This window comes from Nyctereutes procyonoides, unplaced genomic scaffold, assembly GCF_905146905.1.
Source record: "Nyctereutes procyonoides isolate TBG_1078 unplaced genomic scaffold, NYPRO_anot_genome, whole genome shotgun sequence".
Classification (NCBI taxonomy): domain Eukaryota; kingdom Metazoa; phylum Chordata; class Mammalia; order Carnivora; family Canidae; genus Nyctereutes; species Nyctereutes procyonoides.
In genome coordinates this window covers 71,726,149-71,743,682 of record NW_026575126.1, presented here as the reverse complement: position 1 = coordinate 71,743,682, position 17,534 = coordinate 71,726,149, and the positions used below count along the sequence as shown (strand labels likewise).

At 50.8% G+C, this 17,534-nt stretch overlaps 1 protein-coding gene and 1 long non-coding RNA gene across 2 annotated transcripts; one reads left to right on the top strand and one right to left on the bottom strand.

Annotated features, from left to right (window-relative positions):
- The first annotated feature begins 9,288 nt into the window (after window positions 1–9,288).
- On the top strand, window positions 9,289–11,716 carry ABHD11 (abhydrolase domain containing 11). Its single transcript, XM_055341380.1, has 6 exons — window positions 9,289–9,470; window positions 9,644–9,779; window positions 10,437–10,610; window positions 10,783–10,953; window positions 11,077–11,258; window positions 11,442–11,716. The coding sequence occupies exons 1-6, from the start codon at window positions 9,352–9,354 to the stop codon at window positions 11,572–11,574; spliced, it is 915 nt and encodes a 304-aa protein (XP_055197355.1). The 5' UTR covers window positions 9,289–9,351; the 3' UTR covers window positions 11,575–11,716.
- Window positions 11,673–12,850, bottom strand: LOC129520283 (uncharacterized). The gene is made up of 4 exons (XR_008666547.1): window positions 12,763–12,850; window positions 12,332–12,426; window positions 11,966–12,086; window positions 11,673–11,882 (listed from the first exon to the last, which is right to left on the bottom strand). It is a non-coding gene; the product is annotated as an uncharacterized LOC129520283 (long non-coding RNA).
- Between the last annotated feature and the right edge of the window lie 4,684 nt (window positions 12,851–17,534).

The following is a 17,534-nucleotide window of genomic DNA, read 5'->3' as shown; positions in this document are numbered from 1 at the left end:
ATAAATAAAATCTTAAAAAAAAAAAAAAGCTAAGCCTATAAAACTCTTGAAGAAAACGCACTGCAAAAGCTTTACAACATTGGACTTGGCACCAATATCTTGGCAGTAACACCAAAGGCACAGGAACAAAAGAAAAAAAAATAGCAAATTAGACCAGATGAAAATTTAAAACTTTGTGCATCAAAGGATACTATCAACAGAGTGAGAAAATAACACAGAGGATGGAAGAAAATATTTGCAAATCATATAGCTGCTAAGGGATAAATATCCAAAGTATATAGAGAACTCCTAAAACTCAACACCTACAAAAAGAATCAATTCAAAAACAGGCAAAAGATGTGGATAGACATTTCTCCAAAGAAGATCTATGAATGGCCAATAAGCATATATGAAAAGATGCTCAACAGTACTAATAATTAGGGAAATGAATATCAAAACCACAATGAGATACCATTCCACTCCCATTAAGATGGCTAATATAGGGGCACCTGGGTGGCACAGTAGGTTAAGCATCTGACTCTTGATCTCAGCTCAGATCTTGATCTCAGGGTCATGAATGAGTTCAAGCGCTGTTGGACTCCACACTGGGTATAGAGCTTACTTAAAAAAAAAAAAAAATGGCTACTATGGAAAGAAAGGAAGGAAGAAAAAAAATGTTGAAGATGTGGAGAAATTAGAACCCTTGTGCACTGTTGGAAAGGTAAATTGGTAGAGCTGCTGTGGAAAGCAATATTGTGGCTCCTCAAAAAAATAAAAGCTAAGGAAATAATAACATAAATTAAAATTTTAAATTAAAAATAGAACTACCATGTGATCAAACAATTCTACTTCTGGGTATTTACTGAAAAGAATTAAAAGCGGGGCCTCAAAGACATGTTTGCATACCCTTGTTCATAGCACTATTCACAATAGCCAAGGAGTAGAAGCAATGCAAATGTCCATGTAGGGGTAAATGGATAGCAAAACGTGGCCTATCCATGTGATGGAATGTGATTCAGTCTTAAAAAGGAAAGAAATTCTGACACCTACTGCAACATGGATGAACCTTGAGGACATTATGCTCAGTCAAATAAACCAGTCACAAAAAGGCAAGATGTAGCTTTTCCTATTGCTTAAGTCAATTTGACTTGGGGTTTCCAGCCAAAGATGTCCTAACCAGTACAACTGGGCTGCCATTTAAAAAAAAAAAAAAATCAAGTACAATGTCTCTTTTTTTTTTTAATTTTTTTTTTTACTTATTTATGATAGTCACAGAGAGAGAGAGAGAGGCAGAGACACAGGCAGAGGGAGAAGCAGGCTCCATGCACCAGGAGCCCGATGTGGGATTCGATCCCGGGTCTCCAGGATCGCGCCCTGGGCCAAAGGCAGGCGCCAAACCGCTGCGCCACCCAGGGATCCCAAGTACAATGTCTCTTGTGAAGTAATCTTGCAGAAAAATAAACAAATAAATAAAATATGAATCTCATCAACCTTCTATATCCACTATCAATTTACAGGGCTTGCTAAAGAGGAGCACAGTACCACAGAGGTCAGCAAAACAGCAACTGGGCTCTTCAATGACAAAAAAGGCTTTATTTCAAGGAAAAAATTGAGATGGAGGGGAATCTATATATCAAAAGTGACTTAAAGAAAAAGAAAAAAGAAAAAAAAAGTGACTTAAAGATATATCAGGCAATCACAATTGTGGCCCTTCATCGATTTCTGATTCAAACTCTTAAAGTTGATGGCATGTATGAGAAATTCAACATTGGAACACTGAGTAGATAATTGATAATCTTAAGGAATTATGACTTCTTAAAGTATGTAAATGATATGGTGGTTTATGTTTAAAAACAAATGAAAAAAGCCCTTAGCTTCCAGAGAAACATACTGAAATATTCACAGATTTAATGGTATGAGCGTGAGATTTAGTTCGAAATCATGTGCACGGGGACGCCTGGGTGGCTCAGCAGTTGAGCATCTGCCTTTGGCCCAGGGCGTGATCCGGGAATCCGAGATGGAGTGCCACATCGGGCTCCTTGCGAGTAGCCTGTTTCTCCCCTCAGCCTGTGTCTCTGCTTTTCTCTCCCTGTGTCTCTCATGAATAAATAAATAAAAGCTTTTAATAAAAAAGTAAAAAGAAAAAAAAAAGTAGATCTGCATTGACAAAGAAAAATATCCCTCAGAAATACCTTCTTTCTCTTGAAAAAAAAAAAAAAAACAAGTTTTCTTGACTTCACATCTCTAAACAAAGGCCACCTCATTTCTCTGCTAACTCCTGATTTTGCTTCCTCCCCTCCCACATGCCAATCAGCCTCTCCTGTCTGCTCCTGCCCCCACTCTGTCACCACTCCAAGCGGCTCCTGGCAAGGTCCCCAGTGGACTCCAGGTTGCCATGGCCAACGGTCACTTTTCTCTCTGGAGCTTACTCTCAGCAACTTTTGACATAGGTGATTGCTCCCTCCTCCTCAGAAAACCTCAGTCCCCTGCCCTTTGTGACACCTCCCTCCCCAAGCCTTTCTCCTCCCACTGCTCTTTCTTCCTGGGCCCCCTTCTCTTCTGTGATGCGCTTTCCACCCTTTGACAGTCTCACCCATTCCCAGGGCTTTACCACCCTCCCGCTGCCCGACCTGTCCTCCACGCTCCCCACCCCCACGCAGGCATCCTGCTGCCTTCTCAGTGGAGGTGGTCAGGCGCGGTGGTTTAACAACAGTGTGGCCCCCAGAGCCCACCACTTGGAATTGGATCCTGGCCCGATCCTGGCCTCGCAGCATCCAAGCTTTGTGATGCTGGGCAGTTAATTAGCCTCTCTGTGGCTCAATGCTCTTAGCTCTAAAGAGGATCAATAAATAATACAGCGCTTATGAGGATGAAATCAGTCAATAGACATAAAGCACTTAGTGTTTGGCACATGTTAAGCACTCAATAAACGTTGACTATTATGATATCTCATGGGCCTCTCGAATTTAACACACATCAGGTACAACTCTAGATTGTCCCTCCCTAGTAGTGCCTTTTGGGGAGGGGGGTGGATTTCCTCAACAGCCTTGCCCAGCTCAGTAAATTGCACAATTACCCATGTGGTGTGTCCAGAAACCTGGGACTTGCCTTCAACTCCTTCCTTTCTCTCACCATCTTCCTTTCTACCCATCATCCAATTCTTCATCAAATCCTGCTGATTGTAACTCCAAAACATATCTCATAACTACCTTTCTCTACCTGCAGACAGTCCTATAAAAATGTGTGTCTCTCCCTCCTTAAACCCTTCCCTAGCTCTCATTTTGCTTAGAATAAAGACCAAAACAAAACTGATCTTGAGTTGATCATTGTTGAAGTTGAGTGATAGGTACAGAGGGGTCCCATTTTATCCCCCTGCCTGGACTAACACCAGCCTACCTCTTGCCTTTCTCCCCTTGCTTCCTCTGTGCACCTCAGGGCCTTTGCATAAACTATTACCTCTGCCTAGAACACTTTCCCCCCGGGTGTTTATATGACTGCCCCCTTCTTATCCTTCAGATGTCACCTTACCTGAAGCCTTTCCTACCACCCTACTTAATATCTCCCAACCTAATGACTAGCAAACACAGCATTCTTCTCACAGAACTTACATATTTATTTGTTTATTTGTTTACAGACTGTCTCCCCCACTGGAGAATAGAAAAGCAGAGGACTTGGGGTTTGGGTTTTTTGTGTTGCTTGAGGAACAGGGCCACATAATTGCCCTATCCCTAGCTTTAAAGTTCATACTTGGCAAAAATAAAAATAAAATAAAATAAAATAAAATAAAATAAAATAAAATAAAATAAAATAAAATAAAATAAAATTCATACTTGGCATTAAAAACAAAATTCAGGGAGCCTGGATGGCTCAGTAGGTTAAGCATCTGACTCTTGATTTTGGCTCAGGTCATGATCTTGGGGTCGTGGGACCGAGCCCCACGTTGGGCTCTGTGCTCACACCTGCTCACATTCTCTCTCTCTCTAAATAAATAAGCAAAATCCTTTAAAAAAATCATACTTGGCATTAGCACATGCTCGGTAAATATTTGTTGAATGAATTATTGGACTATTGATTTATTTTTATTTTTTTTAATTTTTATTTATTTATGATAGTCAGAGAGAGAGAGAGAGAGAGAGAGAGAGAGAGAGGCAGAGACACAGGCAGAGGGAGAAGCAGGCTCCATGCACCGGGAGCCCGATGTGGGACTCGATCCCAGGTCTCCAGGATCGCGCCCTGGGCCAAAGGCAGGCGCTAAACCGCTGCGCCACCCAGGGATCCCCTGGACTATTGATTTAAGAAGAGTCGGTTGTGGACAGATGTGCAGGGCATTATCACAATTATGAAAGTCAGTCTATGAACTTAGACACACAATGCCATGATTTCTGTGATGCTCTGTTCTGCCCGGTCAGTTGGAGACAAGTTGAACTTCAGTCCTCCTGAGTTCAGGCCACAATTCTAGGATATTCAGCACAGCCAAATTTCCTGGGGATGGGGGGTGGTAGTGGCTGAAAGAGGGACAGGTTGGACAGTATCCAGCCCTCAGGCAACAGCGATCACTGCTAAGACACTGTCATCTTGGTTCAATAGCGCCTTCAGTCCTATGCCTCATACTGTGTCTGCTTTGAGCTTGGAACCAGGGGAAATGCTGCAAGCTGCCTGCCTCCCGTCCTGCCTGCCTTTAGATCCATGAGCTGTCTCTTCTCTGGAGAGCCTGCCCAGAAGCAGATGGCAGACTTCCCCCTCTCCCATTCCGGGCCAAGCTCCTGTCTCGGCAGAGGAATTCCCTTCCCCTAAGGGCTTCAGCTTTTGAAACACACAAACCAGCTTTTCTACTCTTGGGTCAGCCATTATGCATCCCCAGAGGCAATGAGCACAGAAAAGTAGGAAAATGTAGGAAGGAATCAACTAGATTAACATAGAAATACATTATATGCTTGGGAAAGATCAGGGTGACCACCATGTGGAGAGGTGACTAGAAAGGCCAAAATGGACAAGTCCACTGAAGAGTCGGCTACCCTGAAGAGGGATGGGGTTGTGAATTTGGATGGGAGAGGATGGATATCAGAGTTATTTGGAAGATAAAAATCCATAAGAACTAGGTGAGGGATTGGGTAGGGGAGAGGGAGGTAAGGAAGACACATCTAGAACAACTCCTAGGATTCTGCCTTGGGAGAGGGGATGGCTCTGCCATTGCGCGTGGTGTTCCCACTTCTGAAACACCTTTCCTCCTCTGCTGTAAGCCCTTTGCCGCCCCGCTCCTCCTCATCCTCTCAGCCTCCATTCAAGCATCACTTCTGTGCAGCTGCCCTATCCGATCCCAGGGCCAGCTGGATTCCTCCTTTTTATGTCCACCTTCCTTTGCATATTTACTGGGTGTGCGATTACACGTCCATTAGTATTCTCCCCACCAGACTGTCAGGTCTGTGAGCAGATCTGGGCTCATCCTTGCATCCCTATTGCCTAGCATATAGTAGGTACTCAATAAATAAAGGCTGCAAAATGCAGTCAGGGTAGGGAACTGGAATATGCCCTGCAGGCTGGTGTTTTTTTCAGGAGAATGGAGGTTGCTGGGTTTCAAAATACATAGACTCCCTCCGCAGCCTCGACCCCTCACCGGACTCTTCTAAGAATCTGTGCTTGTGAGGAGGCTTTAACCAGGGGTACAGTGTACATATGGTTCTGGAGGCAGGAAAAAAGTTGACACGGTTGCAGCTAGCAGGACCTGTGGGCCTTTCTGGAGCAGAGAGTGAGTGGAGGGAAGCAGGGCATGAAGGTGTGTGGCCAGGGAAGCTTAGAGGGGAGGGGTTATGAGGAAGCTGGAGGTGGCAGAGAGGGGCCCCACAGGTGCTCTGGACACCGGAGCTACAGGATGACCCCGTGCACTCCCTGCCTTCTATCCATGACCCCGGGAGCCTCCCCACATGCTCTGCAGAAAAAAGAAAAAAAAAATACTCCACACAGTCCACTACTGGAAGTGCTCGGTGAGTCTGGGGGAGACACGGGGATTACCATGCCCCCGTGGGAAAGGCTGCAGTAGGGATTAGACAAAGATAATGTACGTGGAATTCACCGCAGCTTCAAAGACGCAGGATCGAAATCTGAGAAGACAGAGCGGCCAGCGCAGGACGAGGCTGGGCAGGGAACCACCCAGGGGGCCCCCCTCGGGACACGAGTTGAGGTCTCCTGGGAGCCCCGCCCCCGCACGACTGACACCTCGGCCCCGCCCGGCCAGCAGGCAGGAATTTGCCCTGCTGACCTCCCCTGGCACACTCCTGTCACCATGGCGACCAACCTGGAAACAAGCGGCCCGATTGTCCCTGCTCAGCGGGGCAGGTGAAACCCTGGCCACGTGACCGATACTGGGCCAGGTGCGGTGACGGGACGCTCGCCGCCTCCCTGCCTTAACCCCTAACGCGCCGCCGCCCCCGGGGCACAGTGTCCCTGTCGCCGCAGGCCACACCCCTTCGGGTCCCGGGTTCCCAGCCAGATGGGCGGTGGCTACCGGGAGCACTGCGCTAGGAGTCACATTCCCGGGAAGGAATTCGGGTTGGGCCGCGCACGTGTTGAGTGATTGGAGCTGGGTTATTCCCCTCTCGCGTCTCCATTTTCTCAGCAGTAAAATGAGGATGACAACACCCTCCCACTTCACAGGGACTTGGGGACTGCTGGGAACAGGGATGCTGGGAACAGACTCCCTGCACCCCTTTTCTCCCCTCCACATGATCTCCGGATATCAGGGGCTCCAGAAGGCCTCCCCTACCACACCCCCCTCCAAGAGGGAGACCCCCACCAACCAACCAGTTAGGAGTTGGCCAGTTCCTAACAAGCTGGGAAAGGGTGGGCAGCCCGCAAGTTGACCCCTACCCAACAGCCATCACCAGAGTCCTTCCCAGGTGGCAATCACCCCTCTGGGGCCACACCAATTGCTTCGGAGTCTGCAAGGGGAAACCTCAAGCCAACTGGTTTTTCTGCTTGCTGCCAGGCCTTAGCCAGCCACATGACGGGGCTTGGGCCCAGGTCTCAGGAATGTCTCCAGACTGCTTCTGCCACAGACCCAGGGCTCTGAGCAATGATCCAGGGTCAGTGGGCCAGGCTCAGGTTCCCCAGCTAGACAGTAGGCCCAGGTGGTGGTGGGGGATGGTTTGAATCCACATTTGAAATGCTACCTTTCTGAATCACCAATGTTATGTCAACCCCGTGCCCCTTCATCAGCCAATTCTAGAAAAACACCCTGCTTAATGTTTCCTCTGAGGCCCCCTCCCATGCATCGGACCAGCCCCCATCCAGGGCTCAGATGTCCTCATCACTCCCCTAATGACTATGCTGGCAACAAATCATTACACCACCTGGTGTGCTTAGCTTCCCCAGCGACATCAAAGGCCTCCTTGCCTTAAAACAAAACAACTGCCAGTCCCCAGGCTGACTCAAGATGGGGGCCACTTTATTGGGCAAGGTATTTATTACACCTTGGAGCTCAGATACATCCTACTGATTGACTTCATCAAGCCTGCCCTAACTAAAGAGGGAGAGGCATGGCTGGTCTGGATGTCATCTCCTGGAAGGGGCACTGACCCAGGCATCAGATGAACCTTCACCTATGCCTCAGAGAGTGCCCTGAATCTCCTCATGATCATTCAGTAAAATGATTACTATTGCACTTTGCACCAGATAAACAAAACATGGCTCCCGTCCTCCAGGAGCTCCCAGAGTACGGTGGACCTGGAGAAGGCGATTTCTATGATACTGGACAGTAGATTCTCACAAATGTTTTGAGAACATAGGGTAGAAGAGATTGGTTTCAACTGGGGAAATCTAGGAAGGCTTTTGAGGTGGTGGCAGTTATCCTGGACCTTTACAGTTGTATAGGAGTTGGGCCACTGGCTATCTGGAGGGCAGCCACAGCATCCCAGCAGGAGTCCTGGGGGTAAAGACCAAAAACGAGGTGTGCAAGTACAGGCAAATGTAGTTCTCTGGTTGGGGAGTAAGGAAATAAGAAGCATGGGTGGAAAGCAGGCAGGATCAGACCAGGGTGGGTGCAGGATGCAAGTCTCAAGTTTAAGGAGGGGGAATCTCTTAAAATTTCTGAACAGGGATCCCTGGGTGGCGCAGCGGTTTAGCGCCTGCCTTTGGCCCAGGGCGCAATCCTGGAGACCCGGGATCGAATCCCACGTCGGGCTCCCGGTGCATGGAGCCTGCTTCTCCCTCTGCCTGTGTCTCTGCCTCTCTCTCTCTCTCTCTGTGTGTGACTATCATAAATAAATAAAAATTAAAAAAATTAAAAAAAAATTTCTGAACAGAATGCTGTAAAGGAGCAACTATTCTTTGTAGCTGCTGACGGGTGGACTGCAGTGGAAGCCAGAAGACACCTGAGACAAGACAATGCCACCACTGCCACCAATGCAGACTGGGGACAGAAGATGGCAGCCGCTCAGGCTTCCAAACGGTCGTTATTTCTCTGCAGGAGGCGCTGAGTTCCGAGGGTGGGAGGATCCTACTGGTAAAGAGGGGTGCTGGTAAAAAGGGTGAGCACACCTGACTCATTTCAGCTCAAAGCAGCAAATACCTTCCAGTACAAACACCTGGTCTCCCGCCAATCTCATCAAGAATGGCAGACGGGGGGCGGGGGGGCGATCAGACAGCGATGCTGGTTCTGCCTCCTGTACAAGCCATTTGCCTCAGTTTCCCCATCTGGAAAGGGCGGGCAGGGATGGCGGTTGGAGATGAGCTCTCTAGAGTCCCTCCGTCTCTTTCTAGAGTCGAAGACCTCAGGACGGGTGAGAGGTGCACCCCCCGGCCTGCCTGGGCCCCCGGCTGTGGAGCACGGCGCCTCCAGGCTGGCGCCCCTCCGCGCCGGCCCTCGGCACTCAAAGTAAGGCACCCACCCACGGCGGTGCTGAGCGGAGGCGCAGGCCAGGTGCAGCACGGGCGCTGGCCAAGGCAGGACCTCCTCGGCTTGCCAAGGACGTGCCCCGCGGCCGCCTAAAGCTCGCGCCCCAAACCCAGGGCGTTACGCGCGGCGAGGACCGGCCTCCCACGCCCTGGGGCCCGGACTCGCCAAGAGGATGCGGCGCCGGAAGGGGCTGGGCAGAGCTTCGCGAGGGGCGGGACCAGGACTGTCGGTGGCCCCGCCCAGGGCGCGGCCAGAGGCGGCTTCCCCGCCTGCCGGACTACGTAACGACGCAAGGGGCGGAGCTCGGAGAACAGACTGCACTCTGGGATTACGTAAGGAAACGAAAGCGAGAGCCGGGAATTCCGCGGCAGCGGGCGGGGCAGAGGGAGGAGCTGCAGTCGGAACTGGGCGGGGCTCCGAGAGAAGGCGGGAGGCGGGGCGACGGGCCTGGACTGGGTGCGCGCCGGTAGCTAGCGCCCGACATGCTCCGCTGGGCCCGCGCCGGGAGGCTCCCCTTCAGGGCGCTCGGCCCATGCAACCTCAGCTTCTCCGGGGTGCCCGTCGCACACAGCAGCAGTGGCCGAAGCGGCGCCGGGCCGAGGTCAGTCAAGGGCGCCATGTGGGACACCGTCCATCGCTCCTCCCCGTTCAGTCCGGCCGGGATGGCCCCGCCTCCTCCGCTTGCGCCCGCACCCGCGCCCGCCCAGGTCGCGCCCCTAAACCCGGTCCCCAGCCCGCTCGGACCCCCTCCTCCATCCTTGCTCCTCTCGCCAGGTCGGTGCTGCTTTCCTACAAGCTTCTGGACGGAGAGGCGGCTCGCCCGGCCCTCGTGTTTCTGCACGGGCTCTTCGGCTCCAAAACCAACTTCAACTCCATCGCCAAGGCCCTGGCCCAGCAGACGGGCCGGAGAGTGAGCTTCCGGGAGAGGCGGGGTCCCGCAGGAGGTGGGGCCTGGCTGGGCGGGACGAGGGGGAGGCCGAGGCGGGGCCCGCTTCTCTGCCCTTCCTGCAGGCCACCTCCCCAGGAGTACCGGCACACCGTGACTCTGGGTGGACTTCATTCATTCTCTCAGGCTTGCCTCTATCCTGTCCTTCATTCGTGTTATGGACCTCCACGTGTGTGCTCCACGCTGAGCTTAGATGCCCTCATCATAAGGCTCAGCCGTCCAATGCCTAAACGCCAATAGCTTTTCGGTTAAGGGGGCCAGCCCCCCCTGTGCGTTCACCCGGGATGACAGGGGGCTTACCACCTTTTACAGTAGTCCATCCTTCTGTGCTCCAACTGTTGGAAATTCTTGGCACCTGCTTACTCCGGGTGTTCACTCAACCAGGCCAAACCTTTAGAGACGGCCACACTCCTTGGGCCTTCTCCTGCTGAGTGACTCCATGTTCTTTATTTGGTCTCCTAGGTCTGAGAACTGGACCCCCTCACCATTGGGTCTCTTCTTCCACTTCAGGATCTTTCTCCAGGCTCTCTACTCCCCTCAGCCTGCGCGAATGTCATGCCTTAGGCTGTCTGTGCCCTGAATGTGGATGCTAGCTCTGCCCACCCTCACTGCACTCTGCAGGTGCTTACAGTGGATGCTCGGAACCATGGTGACAGCCCCCACAGCCCAGAAATGAGCTACGAGGCCATGAGCCAGGACCTGCAGGACCTCCTGCCCCAGCTGGGCCTAGTGCCCTGCGTCCTCATTGGCCACAGCATGGGAGGCAAGACAGCCATGCTGCTGGCACTCCAGAGGGTAAGCTGTCCCTATACGGGTTTTCCTCCCACCCAGCGTATACCCTGAGTGCCCAACAGGCAACCTGGGACTCGGTTGAGCCTCTGATGGCCAAATTCAAGATCTGGGAACTATGCATGAGACCCAGTGTGCCTGCCCTAAGGCCAGTCCTAAGTCTGGTTCTCCCACCCAGCCAGAGTTGGTGGAACGCCTGATTGCCGTGGACATCAGCCCAGTGGAGACCACATCCAGCTCGGACTTCCCATCCTACATGGCAGCCATGAGGGCCGTAGACATCCCAGATGAGGTGTCCCGCTCCTCTGCCCGAAAACTGGCTGATGAGCAGCTCAGCACTGTTATCCAAGTAACGCACCCAGGCCCTGGGTTCTGCCGTGGGCTGGGACCTGTCAGGGGAAGAGTGATGGCCCCAGACCTCATATAGAGACTCCCCTCCCCCAATGGCTGGACATCCCCCTCCCCCCAACAGGACATGGCTGAGCGTCAGTTCCTGCTCACCAACCTGGTGGAGGTGGATGGGCGCTTCGTGTGGAGGGTGAACTTGGAGGCACTGGCTCAACATGTGGACAAGATCTTGGCTTTCCCACCACGACAAGAATCTTACCTTGGACCAACCCTCTTCCTCCTGGGTGGAAACTCTCAATATGTGCAGTAAGCCAGTTTTACTGGTGGTGGCAGGAGGGGCTTGCATGCAGGCAGGCAGTGCCTGAGAGTTCAGAACACCACTGGGCATGTGGGCTTATGTAGCTCTCTTTTCCCTGCTCTCATCTACTTCTCTCTTTCCCCATCTTCCCACTTTGACCCCTTCTGGGTGGCCTTCTCTTCGATGGACAGCCCCAGCCACCACGCCGAGATTAGGCGGCTCTTCCCTCAAGCCCAGATGCAGACTGTGTCCAATGCTGGCCACTGGATCCATGCTGACTGCCCACAGGACTTTGTGGCTGCCATCCGAGGCTTCCTGGCATAAGAATTGCTGGCAAGAAGAGGAAACTCCAGGTTTCCGGGCCTTGCAGCCTGCTCCGTGTTTCTGCACAAAAGGACTCAGGGAGCGTGAGGATGCAGAGGTGTTTAGATCTCAAGCTTTTAATGAATAAAGACATTGCTCCCAAGCTCCTGGGCTGGGCTCTGTTACCGCCAGCGTCCCCACCGACCCAGGGGGAATCGGACCTGCAGGGCCCTGGCAGTTTGGGGGTTCACGGGGGCACCCAGAGTGCCCTGGGACTCTCTCTGCAGCTGACTCTCGACCCGCTGCCTCACCATTTGATGCATGTCCTCCTGGGGGCAGGAGAACAGGTTCAGGGCCAACCCTGTGCCCCTCTTCCCATGCCTCCCAGGCCCGGCTGGCATTCCCACACTACCTCCCAGGCTTCCACCTCCTGCCTCAGCCTCAGTTTCTCCTCCAGGACCTCCAGTAGCTGGGCCTCCACAGCTTGCAACTTGGCTCTGCATGAGTCCAGCTCAGCCTCCATTGCCTGCTTCCTGCAGGTGGTGGGAAGAGCAACCTGAGACTGGGACCCTGCACATCTGCTCTGGGCCCCAGGGGGTGGGGGGGGGAGTGTAGCCACAGCGCCTGCCTTGGGACAGGGTAAGTGCTTTCCTTGCAGGAATACCTGACTTCTCACCTCCTTTCCTGTAGTAGGACAGAGCCCTGAGGGTGAGTCACCCACTGCCCTCCCAACACCCCTCGCCTCCACCCCCCACCCTCCCAGGCATCTGTCTCTCACTTGGCAATGGCTTCATCCCGCTCCTGGAGGACCTGGTCCAGTGAGGGCTCTGTCTGGATGTCCCCCAGTGCTCCAGCAACTTGGAATTCTGGGTTCTGTTGTAGGGCGACAAGAGAAGGGAGCAGGGATCTAGAGCTTGTCTGGATGAGGTGTCCCGCTTCTGGGCCCTTCTGTCCTTGCCTTGGTTCTGATATTAATGTCAGGAGGGGAAGGTCTGGAAAGTTCCATCCCTGCCCTCCCAGTACCCATCTCATGGGCCTCTGAAGGTAGAGCAGGAAGACTAAAGACTGTGCCATGCTGAGGGGGTGGCAGGTGTGGCCTCTGCCTGGCACAAGGGTAAACAGAGAGGACCGGGTGTTTGGACCCTCAGGGAGGAAAGAATTCTCACCCAAGCCACAGGAAAGAGACAAGGTGGGTTTCGGGACACTTACCGAAAGAGACAAGCTAGGGCCCCAGACAGAGAGGGTGGCCTGGTGACTGGGACTCTTGTCAGTGGGGTGGGGCAGGCGGACAACATAGCCCTTTGCCCTCCCTTCCGGGCTAGGCACTCCCTTGTAGGCTCCGCCCTCAACTGGCTGGCCAGGCCCTTGCCTCCCCTCCTGGATCCTGGAACCCTCTGGAAGCTGAGGCTTCCTGAGGAAGCTCCAGACTGGCTTCCTCAGCCCCTTCCTGCACCGTCATACGTATCCTTCACCCCAAGGGGGCGCTCTGTGCACGTCAGGAGATGAGAAAGGGACCGAGCCAGGACTGCTTCAATGCTGAGGGGCATAGGTACCCCAGCCCCCCATCCTGAAAGGTTGGCATCTTGGAAGCTTGAATAGCATCATCCAAACATATCTTAGCAGAAAACAGAAGGAAAAACGTTTAGCCATTCCTGACAGACTCTTGAATGTCCATCATTCCTAACAATATTGCTCATTATTCCTCCAGTATCCTCAATATTCCCATCCTTGAGCCTGGTGGGTCTGCTGTGCTGGGGGTTGGGGAGGTGTGTAGGTAGCCGCTGCCTCCCCGAGTGCACTCGACAAGCATACCAGTGACATCAAAGATTTGAAAGAGAATTTTCCCCCTTGAGAAGCCTCTTCTGCAAGGTCAAATCGAGGGGATTAGATCCTCAATTCCGCCCTAAACAGTAAATATTTCTTTTTTTTCTTTTTTTTTTCTTTTTACAGTAAATATTTCTAACGGAAACTCCTGGCAGGCAATGATTCCTGGTTGTCATGGGTGCCACTGAGACATGTGTGCCTCCAATGGCCAGACTAACAATTTCTTTGCTTGAGCCCCAGGTAAAGAGGTAGGGTTGGACTGTACCCTCAAAGATACCCTTTTGTGGAGGAGATTGATTCAGTGTGTTTTGAGAGGCTGATCTGTGCCATGATCCAGACAGGACTCGGGGATCTGGTCTCAGGGACCCCCAAGGCCAGCAGGGATAGAGCATAGATAATCAGAGCAGCATATCAGGGGGCCCAGGAACAGTGGGAGCCCAAAGGAGGTCACAGGAGATCATACTGAGTCAGTCACAGGATGTTCCCTAGGATCTTATCCAAAATGAACCCTGCAGGCTGGCAGGAGTCAGCCAGGAGAAGCATTTCTTTTAACTTTTTGTTTCGAAACAATTTCAAAACTGCTCTTCGGTATCCAAAAAAATATCCTTTTAGGGCAAAAAAAAAAAAAAATCTAACATGGTATCAAACATTGTGCCCAGTTGTCACATCTCTCTGGTCACCCTCGGTCTAGAACAATTTGCAGCCTTTCTTTGAATTTCGTGGCCTTGACATTTTGAAGATTACAGGGAAGTTATTTTGTAGACTGTCCTTCAATTTGGGCTTGTCCACGCCTTCCTTATGATTAGACCACTGTTATCCATTTTGGGCAGAAATATCATCACAGAAAAGATGCTGTGTTCTCATATCCAATATCATTTGGAACCATGGCTGATGGGATCAGTGCTGATATCTTGACCACGATTAATAAGCACTGGGGAAGGGAGGTATTTTGAGACTATGACACATCCTTTCTTTCTTTCTTTTTTTTTTTTATGATAGTCACACAGAGAGAGAGAGAGAGAGAGGCAGAGACACAGGCAGAGGGAGAAGCAGGCTCCATGCACCGGGAGCCCGACGTGGGATTTGATCCCGGGTCTCCAGGATCGCGCCCTGGGCCAAAGACAGGCGCTAAACCGCTGCGCCACCCAGGGATCCCAACACATCCTTTCTTTTACACCACCTTTGCCTATAGTGTTTAGCAGCCACCAATGTTTCTTGCCTGGATTAATTATTACTGCAATGATTCACAAATGGGGGTCCCTGGATACTCAGTCGGTTAAGCATTTGACTCTTGATTTCTGCTCGGGTCATGATTTCGGGTCATGAGATAGAGCCCCACATCAGGTTTGGGCTGAATTGGAGCCTGTTTAAGATTCTTTCCGTCCCTCTGCTCCTCCCCACTCCCCTGGTTCTCGCTTATTCTCTTTCTCAAAAAATGAAATAAAATGAGAATCAAGACCTGTGAGATGTGTTCATTACAACTAGACTAACCTCTACTAGGCCCACTTCGTAGACACACATCTATATACACGCATAAACATACACATTTATATTATGTTTATTTCTTTATCCATGTAATAGTTAAATTTTTGTGTCTGTTGGGCCATGGGATGCTCAGCTGTCTGATTAAACATTATTTCTCAGTGTCTCTGAGGATGTTTCTGGAAGGGGTTAGCATTTGACTTGGTGGACAGGGTAAAGCAGATAGCGCTCCCCAATGTGGATGAACATCGTCCAGTCCATGGAGGGCTTAAATAAAACAAAAGAAGAATGTTTGAATTGTGCTCCTTGGTCTCAGGCCTACAGACTGGGACCACATCCCTTTCTGAACCTCCAGCTTCACGTTGAATTGACCCAAGTCAATTCCTCATAATAAACCTCTCTCTTGGGGGGCACCTGGGTGACTAAGCCAATTAAGCAACTGATTCTTGCTTTTGGCTCAAGTTGTGATCTCATGGATGGTGGGATCCAGCCCTGTGTGGGGCTCTGCACTGAGCAGAGAGTCTGCTTCTGCCCCCCTCCCCACTCATTCTCAAAATAAATCTTAAAAACAAAGACAAAAAACCTCTTTCCCAGTGTTCATCCTAATGGATCTGGTTCCCTGGAGAACCCTCACTAATAGAATTTACACATAGTAAGGAAAAGTTCACCATTAGACCTGAATCCCAGTCCACCAGCACAGGTTCATCCTAGCTTTTTCCCCATTCCATATTTCATCCTCTTTCTCAATTGTCTTCAGTGCATTTCTTTTTTTTTTTTTAAGATTTTATTTATTTACTTATGGAAGAGACACACACACACAGAGAGAGAGAGAGAGAGAGAGGCAGAGACACAGGCAGAGGGAGAAGCAAGCTCTGCACAGGGAGCCCGACATGGGACTCCATCCTGGACTGAAGGCGGTGCTAAACCGCTGATCCACCCGGGCTGCCCTTCAGTGCATTTCATAATCAGTTCGGTCTTCCCGTTGCAGCTAATTCCCTGAAACAACGGGCCTCCTCCTGACCTGGATGCTCATGTGGGCTTGGCTCCTATGGGGCTGCCTCCCCCCACCCTCAACTCCAATGTCATCCTCATGTGTGGCCCTGGCTGACACTGGGCTGTCAAAAATATCTCCACTTTACAGCCATTAAATGATTTGTTCGCACCACAGTTGTTTACTGAACACCTATTACATTCTAGGCATGTTTCCAGAGGGTGGACATGAAACAGGAAGACAAAATTCTCTGACCTCACCAAGCTCACACTCTAATGAAGGTAGATAGACCACAAACCAGGTGGTAAGAAATACCATGGAGAAAAGAAAGCCAGGAAAGATGATGAGGACCAGGAGACTGCTATTTTATATTCTGTGCTACCTTACAAAGATCACAAATAGTAACCTACCACTTAGATGAAAAATCACCTCTCTCTCACGACTTGGAATAATGTTTTCAGCGACAGCATCATTCATGCATTCAAAAAGTTCTGTGATTCCAAGCACAAGCAAAAGTGATATGTTTGAGAAAACCATGCTAAGAGAACTCAAAGGAGATGCCCAGAGTGTCACGAGACATGACAAAGAAAGGCAGAGATGCAAGTGAAAGGTTTGAATAAATGTTCACAAACCACAAGAGAAGAAAATAATTGTGGGGAGCCCGGGTGGCTCAGCGGTTTAGCAACGACTTTGGCCTGGGACGTGATCCTGGAAATCCAGGATAGAGTCCCATGTCGGGCTCCCTGCGTGGAGCCTGCTTCTCCCTCTGCCTGTGTCTCTGCCTCTCTCTGTGTCTCTCATGAATAAATAAATAAAATCTTTAAAAAAAGAAAAAAGAATTGTTTTGAAATAAACTTGTTCTTAAAAACAAGTGGCTGAAAATACCTGTTAAATATTTTAACTAAGTATAACCAGGAAGTCACCAATTCCATCTGCATCCCCAAATGTTTAAACTAGAATATTGGACCAAATTTCTTTTAAATTTTTTCATTGGGAAAAGGAGGGGAAAACTTTAGATTCAGGTTTACAGCCAATTCCATCACAAAGCCCTATCTCAAACACCACACACTGGCTCATTCCCCAGCTGCCCATCATCCAGTCTCCCTCCTCCCCTGCTTCCTCAGGATGTCTGAGCTCAGGCCTCAGGACTGAGCTGAAGGATGGACAAAGTTGATGGTGCGCTGGGATGGTGGAGGCTGGAAGTGGGAAAGAGAGCTGCCGGCTGGGAAGGGGGCTGTGTTCTGTGATCAAAACAGCTGGGATTTGCGGGGCAGGGGCAGGTCACTTACAAACTGTGTGACCTTGTTTGTGCTTACTTCCCTGAGCCTTACCGTCCTCATCTATGAAAAGGAACTAACGGGGGACCTCCCCAGTAAGGTCATAGTAAGGGTTAAGTAAGGTACCTCATATAATGACCAGTGCTTTGCATAGTAATGGACGAGGGCCAGACATCCCAAGAAAGGAGAGAAAGCCTGCCAGAAAACAACAGAAAAGAAAAACTGGAGAACATCACCACCACACATACACACTCACTCACTCTCCCTCTTTATGTCAGCTGCCCCTTCCTGTTCTGCTTCCCTCCATGGGCTCTGCCCAGGGACACTTCTGTTCTTAAATTCTACACGAGCTGCCTCTTCATCTTCCTCCAGACCCCTACAGCCCCATGTAATCCCCCATAATAGTC